The sequence below is a fragment of the Aethalodelphis obliquidens genome, unplaced genomic scaffold (genome assembly GCF_003676395.1).
Source record: "Aethalodelphis obliquidens isolate GAN/ISIS:26980383/991018 unplaced genomic scaffold, ASM367639v1 scaffold8, whole genome shotgun sequence".
NCBI lineage: Eukaryota > Metazoa > Chordata > Mammalia > Artiodactyla > Delphinidae > Aethalodelphis > Aethalodelphis obliquidens.
In genome coordinates, this window is record NW_020837952.1 from 54,939,283 (window position 1) to 54,948,282 (window position 9,000).

Below are 9,000 nucleotides of genomic sequence, written 5' to 3' on the forward strand. Positions count from 1 at the left end.
CTGCACATAGTGGGATTTCAATAAATGACAGTTGTGGGACTTCCCTGGTGGTTGGTCCAGTGGTTAAGACTCAGCGTTCCCTGTGCAGGGGGCCTGGGTTGCATCCCTGATCAGGGATCTAGATCTCACATGCCACAACTAAGAGTTCGCATGCTGCAACTAAAGATCCCGCGTGAACAAAGACTGGAGACAGCCAAATAAATAAATAAAAATATTAAAAAATAAATGACAGTTGTTATCATTAGTAATGCTGAGAATGCATTAAATAGAAGGGAGGAGGCTGGGTTTTAGTCACAAATCTGCTTCTCCCTGAACAGATCATGTCCCCTGTCCAGCCTGCCAGGCTTGGTTAGACGCATTTTCTTCCCCCTAATCATTCCCCAGCCCTAGATCTAGATAAATTGTCCAAACTGCTCTCTGTTGGCATGGGAAGGGTAGTTTCTGTTTGTTATTCCTGTGAATAGAAGAATATTTCTGCCTGTCTGTCCCAAGATATTAGTGCCCAGACTGGGGGCAGCCGATGTAACTGGGACAAGATTTAGTTAAGAATCTAGACAAGTTAAGAAAACTAACCACAGTAAGTACTATTTGTACAGAGCTTTGCCAGTTACAAAGTAACTTGACTTCACATCCATCATCTGGGGATTGTAGTTACTCTTGTTCATATTTTACGGGTGAAGAAACTGTTCCTTTAAACTAAGATTAAAATTTTGTTCGGAGTTTCAGCTTTGAGTTGAGAGAATGGGAAGAAGACTCAGAATTCTCAGTGAAATGTATCTTGCCCTCCGCACCCCCAAACAATTGAAATTAGGGCAATGGTGATCAGGGAGCTTGCAAAAGGTCAGGTATTCCACCCACTGCTGAGCAATCTGACCTGGGAAACCTCAGAGGTTCAACAGGATGAGTCCCATTCTTCAGCAAATACTCTCCCATATTCAAGGTGAGTCTACAAGGCAGGTCTGGCAACACAGACACACAACTGAATCTGAAATGCAGAGAAGGCCAAGGAAGAGAGATCAATCATCTGGATCAATCTTTAGAAACACTAAAAGAACCATAGAGGAAATTAAAAAATAGAGTAGAAAGAAAGTAATAAATAGAAGAAAATAATACAATAGATTCAAGGCCTGATGAAGTTGAGTGCCCCTCCCTTGGGTGTTTCTGGTGAAAACTATTAAATGAGTGGGTAAAGCAAGAGAGGAAGAATCCGGAGTTGGTAGGAAGCACTGAATGAGCAAGCCCTGGAAAGGGAGGGGGCAAGTGAGCACCTCTCGAGAAGGTACTCCTTTCGGTTTCTGCTGGATTTCGCTTTGGAGCAGTTCAAGCCAAAGAGCTGCTCTTGAGGGGCTGTGCTCCCTGCAGCCACAATCATCCCAGAGCCCAAAGTCGACCCAAGTCCCCTCCTCAAAGAGTCAGATGGAAATTAACGAACATGCTCACGGTGAATTTTACACTTTTACCTTGTTTGATCCTCACGACGATCCTGAGAAGTAGTACTATTATCTCCACCTTAGCGATGGAGAAACCAAGATTCTGTCAGGGGAAATGATTCACAGAGTCACATGTCAGTGAGAGACAGAACCAGAATCAAGACCTGTCTTCACTTTTCTTTCCCTACACGGCAGGAGGACCTACTATGTGTCAGGCAGTGTTCTTGGTGCTGAGGAAACCACAGCAAAGAAAATAGACAAAATCCTTGTCGTCACAGTGTTCACAGTCTTGTTGGGAAAGACAGACAATAATCAAGACAGAGAGGTCAGACATAGAGTGTGTTTTGCTAAAGTCTTTGGGTGAAGTGTCATGATATTACCATCTTACTTTCAAAAAACCTAGTGTGTTGAATCTGGGGTTGTGTATATGAGTGCCTTTGTATTCATCCTTCCATTTTCTGTGTGTTTGAACATTTTTATAATTAAAAAGTTGGGAAGGGCTTCCCTGGTGGCGCAGTGGTTAAGAGTCTGCCTGCCGATGCAGGGGACATGGGTTCGTGCCCCGGTCCCGGAGGATCCCGCATGCCGCGGAGCGGCTGGGCCCGTGAGCCATGGCCGCTGAGCCTGCGTGTCCGGAGCCTGTGCTCCGTAGTTGGCAATGAGGCTGAAGGGAAATCAGGGCCTGTAGTACACTGTGGACAATTTCTAAACTTTAGCTTTCACTCTGAGGGAAATGGGGAGCCACGGGAAGTTTTTGAGCACAGGAGTGGCCTGTCAGAATTACCTTTTAACAAACTGTGTCTGTTCTGTAGGAATAGACTGTAAGGGCAAGGCAGAGGCTTGGGAGACCAATGAGGAGGCTCTTGCAGCAACCCAGGTGAGGTGAGAGATGATGGTGTGACCACCATCCCATTTAATCATCACAACTGTAGAATCATTACAATCGGGGTTTGTATTATGACAAAATGTGGAAGGTACAGAGGGCTTTGCGAGAAGGCATGGTTGAACTCTGTCTTCTGGGGAGATCTGTGAGATGACTCTTGAACAGGGGTGGGCAAACTATCCCACCTGCCACCTGTTCCTGGAAATAAAATTTTATTGGAACACAGCACCATTCGTTTATGTATGAACATACTTTCTACAGTGGCGGAGTTGAGTCATCATGACAGAAGCTGTATGGCCCACAAAGCCTGAAATATTTCTATTTGGACCTTTACAGAAAAAAAAAAAAACACCAACCCTTGATCTTAAGTTGGGTTTCAAAGGTTGAATGGGAGTTTGCCAGCTGGATTAGGAAAGTAGGAAAGCCCGGTGGAAAGAGCCGTATGGGCAAAGGGCAACATCGTGAGATTGTGTGGATTGTTTGGGGAACGGCAACAGGTCAGGTGTTGCTGGAACCTGCTGTGTGAGCAGGTGAATGGGCAGGTGAGCCCCAGAGGCAAGGCACGAAGGGTCACGAGTGCCAGGCTGAGCCTGAGGACGTTGCCCTACGGGCGATGGGGGCCCCAGAATGGTTACAGGCAGGGAAGTGACTAGAAAAAAAAATCATTCTGCTGCAGTGGAAGAGTTGACTGAAGGGCCCAGAGGCCACAAGGCAGCTGTGTAATGATTACAGTAACGAGGTGGCTCTGTTTTGAGGAGGGGGCCATCGGGGCTTGTGCCTTCCTCAGGGGGGAAACGAGCACAGGTGACCTTGAGCTGTGAGGCTGCGGCCACGTGTGCTCCCAGCCTAAGGGGGACAGCCAGTCCTGGCCAACAAAGGCAGGATTTCCCCACTTGGGGGTCCCTCAGCCCAGCTCAGGGGCTCACAGGACAGACTGTGGGCTGAGGGGAGGCTGGTTCTCAGGGCCAGCAGGCCAGGGAAGCTTGGCCAAGAAGCTGGCCTGAGCCTGGGTTCTGAAGGATGGGGAGGGTTTGGAGAGCCTGCTGAGCAGACGGCATTTCAGACAAAGATGCAGGCCGTGTGCTGGGGATCATGCAGGATGTGGCTTCTCAGGACGAGGTCCAACGGGAGGTTCATGAGGGTCAGAGTGTGCAAAGCCTTCATCCCTGTCTTCTTCCTCCTGGGCTTCTCATCCTCACTTAAGCTTCTTCAGTCAGCAATTATGATTTATTTCCCCCTGAGCCGTGCAGCATGCGGGATCTTCCCCGACCAGGGATTGAACCCGTGTCCCCTGCAGTGGAAGCGCAGAGTCTTAACCACTGTACCACCAGGGAAGTCCTCAGCCAGCAATTATGAAGTGCCTACTACTGTCTGCACGGCCTCACTCCTGGTGGTGTGGGGTCACACGAAAGATATCCATTCTTGGGCTTCCCTGGTGGCGCAGTGGTTGAGAGTCTGCCTGCCGATGCAGGGGACACGGGTTCGTGCCCCGGTCCGGGAAGATCCCACATGCCGTGGAGCGGCTGGGCCCATGAGCCATGGCCGCTGAGCCTGTGCGTCCGGAGCCTGTGCTCTGCAACGGGAGAGACCACAGCAGTGAGAGGCCCGCGTACCGCAAAAAAGAAAAACAAAAAAAGATATCCATTCCTGTCCTTAAAGTTCACAATTGAATACAAAGTTGCCTCAAATACAGAGATAATTGTTTGTTGTGAAAAGGCACTGGAATAAAGGCAAATCCGGTCTTCCTGAGGAGATCACGAACTGACAGCAGATGATGTTCCAGACTCCGTCAGGCAGGGTAGGCTAGGGGATGCTGCAGTAACGAGCAACCCCACAGTCTCGCTGGCTTAACTGAGTTAACATCTTTGTTCACGCTGTGTGTCTGATGTGGGAGGGTGGTGGGCGGGGCGTCCTGTTTATCAAAATCACTCGGGAACCCAGGCTGAAGGGGCCTCAGCTCTACACGGGGCTGGGGATGCAGTGAATCAGGCCCTGGGTCTTAAAGCCGCCGCTCAGAAGTGACACGTGAGTCTTCTGCTCACATTTCACTGGCCGAAGCGCATCACGTGGCCACACCCAACCTCAAGGGAGCTGGGAAATGCAGTCCTACCAGGCGGCCGGAAGAAGAGGAACTAGGATAGTTGCAAATATCCCAAATAACTACACTGATTGACAAGGCAATGAGGTTCCGTTTTTGTTTGTGATGACAGAAACCTCCCTGCTTAAGCAACTGTAAATCATATTCCCAGTCAGTCTTCAGCCTAAAGTTTTCTAAAATGTATATAAATGAATTTAATATGGCAATACCACCATAATTTTAGAGCTTTTGGAAGAGAGGACTGAGTAAGAGGCACAGGGTTCTATGGGATTAAGAAGAAAGAGACCAGATGAGTCAGGACTCTCTTGATGGGAAGCCCCAGAAACCCGACTCAAATTAGCACAAATTAGCACAAACAGGCAAAAAGACTGGAAAGTAACCAGAGAATCTCCCAGAATGCAAGAAAGAGGTGACCGGCCAAATGCTGGAGGGACCTCACGGTGAGCCTTAAACAGGCCCTCCACGGCCTCTGTCTTTCAGCACGTCCAGCTCACTCTCTTCTCTGGCTTCTTCTGCCCAGGAGCGAGGAACGTAGCCCCCGCACCACCTACAGCTCTCAGCACTGGAGATGGACTGAGCTTCTTCCCTTAGTTCCTGGAAATGACTCTCACTGAGTCAGCTTGGGCTGTGTGCCCACCCCCGAGCCCATCAGCTCTGGCAGCTCCCACTCTAGCTGGGCATGCACAGAATTATCAGGAGAAAAGAGGGTGCTGGGCACACAGCATCCTACAGAGGCCCTTTCAGCCCTCAAGTAGGTGATTCCAAGATAGAGAAGACCACCAGAGGCCAAGAGCAGAGAGGGGGTCTGAAGCCTTGGGTGATGACAGGGGCCAGGCACGGTGAGTTAAATGGCAGGGAGAGGAGGTGAGGTCCCGAAGGAAGAACATGGGCAGAACCCACTGGGCAACCATGCATGTTTGAATTATCCTGGATGATCTACATTCTGTCCTGGTGGCCCTTGTTTATGTCCCAGGGGCTCCCGAAACTCTGCTGCAAATCACACATTTGTGAGCAGGCTGAATCGAATGGTCTCTGGGACGCAGTAGTCATCAGGGGGCATGGCAGGGACTCCCCGAGGATCCCATCAGGCAGGGCACAGCGGACAGCCGGCGAGTGGACACAGCCTCCACTATCAGGGCAGAAGGACCTTTTAGGAAATTAACCATACCCTCTCCCTCCCTCCCTCCCTCCCTCCCTCCCTCCCTCCCTGCCTCCCTCCCCTGCCCAGCCTGCCCCACTGCTCCAGCCTAGGACACGGCCCAGCCCCTGCGGAGCAAGGGCAACTCCTCCATTCATCCAGCAAATAGTTACTGTGCCACAACTGCATGACGGCCGGGGCTAGGCACTGGGGACACAAAAATGAAAAGATGTATTTCTAGTCCTTAAGGAACTTGTGGATTAAGAGGAGAAGACAGCCACAAAAACACGGAACACGAACTCGGAGGGAAAAGTGCCATTGTGCAGGGGGCCCATCCCTACCGTGAGGGCAGGAGCCTGGGTCCGCCCGGGGGTTACTCGGGAAGCTCGCTGAGGAACGTGACCTGTGCGCTGGATATTGAAGGACAAGCTGCACCTGGGGAGGGAGTTTCCGGTCGAGGGGTCTACAGGAGCCAAAGCGTGGCGGTATGGAAGAGCCCAGAGGGAGGGGTGAGAGCTGGGCAGTCAGAGGAGGCAGAGGCCAGACCTAGAAGGTCTGTGCAGAGAGTGTCAACTTTGTTCTGAAGGCAGTGGGGAGCCGTGGAAGTTTCTGAGCCCAGGAGTGTCCGGGTCCAATTTAGGTTTTAGAAAGCTCTCTCTACTTTCCCCCTGGAGGCTGGATTAGAAGGTGCTGGAGGCAGGGAGGCCAGGCAGGAGGCCGTTGCCATGTCCAGGAGGAGAGATGCTGTGATTTGAACTGAGACCATGGCTGAGCGAAGAGAGCGGAGCATGGAGGGAAGCTAAGGAGACCACGGGGACTTGGTGACGGGTTAGCTGTGGGATTGAGGGACGGGGGTGAGGCAAGGTGAGGGACTGGTTTCTCTCTAAGGTGATTGATTGGAAGGTGGTGTCACCAACCCATCTGGGGAGCAGGGGTGCAGGCTGGGAGGGTGACGCTGAGTGGCGCTGTGACTGTGGTGGGCTGGACGTACCGGAAGCGAGGGTGGGGGGGGGGCCGGGGGGGGGGGGGGATGGGGGGGGGGCAGGGGGAAATCCACATCTACTGTGTAGCTGTTTAAGAAGATCTGGCCCCTGAGACACAGAGGCGCGCAAGTGAGAGATTAGGGAGTCATCAGCATCAGATGCCGCCTGGACTCTTGAGGGTTAATAAGATTCCCCTGGGAGAAGAGACTGCGGGCAAAGGCGGAAGCTCTGAGCATCACTGATCACCGAGAGGTCAAGAGGAACCAGAGACAGAGACTGAAAAAGGAGGAGAGAAACCCACGCCTTGGAACACCAGGGGCCAGAGTGTATCAAAAGGAGGAGGGGAGGGAGCAACAAGGTCCAGGGCTGTCAAAGGACAAGACAGATTAGGACGGAACATGGGCCCCGGATTTAGCAACAGAGAGGTCACGTGGACCTCAGCAAGAGTCCCTTCAGAGGACTGTGGGTACTGGAGCGAGGCTGGGAGGAGAGGGGGCAGGGAGGGCTCAGAGGCAGAGACGACTCGAGCGTCTGGCCATAAAAGGGAAGAAAAGGCAAAGGTTGGGTGGGTGGAGGAGCGAAATGTAGGGGAGTGGGTGTTACAGATGGCAGCCGCTTGGGGAAATTTCGGGGCTGAGAGGACAGGAGCCGGAGGGTGAGTCTGAGGGTCCAGGAAAGAAGAGAGGGAGGTAGCTTTGGGGCCGGAGGAGGAGCAGCTTGTGCCGGGACTGAGAGGGAGGGGATGAACAGTGCAGGGAGCTGAGGCCGGGCCTCGCAGGTGGGGGCGAGGACGAGGCCAGCGAGAATGGGGTTTGGAGAAGGGAGGCGGTGATCAGGGACCCCGAGTGCCTGGCTGTGACTGGAGGAGGACTTCGCAGTGGAGTCTTGTTGCTGTGGGTGTCGTGTTCACGGTGGTAGTTTCTCTCCGAAGCCCAGAGCAGCTGGCAGGGCAGAAGAGTAGCAGACAAACGAGGTGCCCAAGGTTATGGGTTTACAGGCTCGGGGCATGGAAAGGACTCAGACTAGGAGTGGCAGATTTCCAAGTACACTGAAGCTGTCAGGAGGAAAAAGTTTTTAGAGGGAAAATATGATGGAGGGGTGAGAGAAAAAAGGGCATCTGTACAGTTCTAAGTCTCAGGGCCCTGAAATGTCAGTTTGCAGAGTACAGAGAAATGTACCTGTACTTTTCAGTACCCTGAAATGTCAGTTTGCAGAGAAGAAACTCAACTGATGAGCAAAAGTAAGGGAATGTCTCCAAGCCCATTCATATTCAGAGAAATGTAAATTTAAACAAGACAATGTTATTTGCCTAGAAAATTAGCAGAACTTAAGAAATGGGAACAGGGACCTCCCCGGTGGTCCAGTGGTTAAGACTCCGTGCTTCCATTGCAGTGGGCATGGGTTCGATCCCTGGAAGAGGAACTAAGATCCCACATGCCATGTGGCGTGGCCATGAGAAAAAAAAAAAAGGGAACACCCAAAGCTGGTGAAGTGGCAGTGAAACGCTCATATTCACACAGAGGTCGTGAGGGCCTTTATTCACTGGGGTGTCCTGAGCAAATGGCATTGCCTCTCCGAGCCTCAGTTTCCTCATCTGCACAGTGGGGACAAGAAAGACACTCATCTCACAGCGTTTTGTGAGATAAAAGGTTCACAAGGGAAGTGTCTCATAAACGGGACAACAGTAGTTACTACGGTTGTCTGGATTTGTTCAAACTCATTTTTCTCCCTGCTGGACCATCTCTAGCCCAGACCCAGGACCCTTGCAGACAGCAGCCCAGTGCAGGGACACCCTTTGCCAGCCCCTCCCTAGTTTGCCTTATGATTTAAAAGTAGGAAGGGAGAAGAGGGGGAGGAATGGCCACGTGACAGGGGACATCTCTCTCCAACAAAGCCCATGGTTATGCCTGGCCCTGGGCAGTGGGAGAGCATGGCCCTTGAGTCAGACCACCTGGGTTCAAGTCCTCCTCTGCTGGGGACTAGCTGTGTGATATTGGGCAAGTTTCCTCACCACTCAGAGTCTCAATTTCCTCACCTGCAACATCTAACTCCTAAGATGTGGGAAGAGGATTAAGGGCATCAGGCACACCCAGCAACAGGAGGGTACTCCCTGGACAGTTAGTGAACCCATAAATCAGTCAGAACCTCAGCTTGCCTTATTTATTTACTTTTTATTATATAGCATTTGATTTTTAAAAAACTTTACCTTCATAGAATACATTTTCACATTAGAGATTCCCACAGTGGGAAAAAAACAACTTACTACTTATAATTTTATATTTGTGGACAGATTATTTTAGGACCAGTAAAACAAACACATTTGAGGATTAAGTCTCAGTTTAGAATCTGTAACAATTTGAAACGTCTATAAAGGGACCTCTTCCCTCCATGGAACTTCTCTATATTCAGAAACTCTCCAGGCTCTTCTTCCTAGGATTTAGAAATCAGTAATGTGAAATACCAGCATT

At 51.0% G+C, this 9,000-nt stretch overlaps 1 protein-coding gene across 4 annotated transcripts in view; it reads right to left on the reverse strand.

Moving 5' to 3' along the window:
- PLA2G6 (phospholipase A2 group VI) overlaps window positions 1-1,479 on the reverse strand; it is a 51,720-nt gene extending 50,241 nt beyond the window's left edge. For 2 of the 4 annotated variants that reach the window (XM_027107617.1, XM_027107616.1), the window contains exons 1-2: window positions 1,461-1,478; window positions 875-985 (exon numbers count right to left, since the gene is read on the reverse strand). In XM_027107617.1, the coding sequence (XP_026963418.1) occupies window positions 875-933 (59 nt within the window). In that variant the 5' untranslated portion in view covers window positions 934-985; window positions 1,461-1,478. Of the gene's footprint in view, window positions 1-874; window positions 986-1,460 lie in introns of all 4 variants that reach the window. The other 2 variants (XM_027107615.1, XM_027107625.1) reach the window with 2 other exon arrangements.
- Between the last annotated feature and the right edge of the window lie 7,521 nt (window positions 1,480-9,000).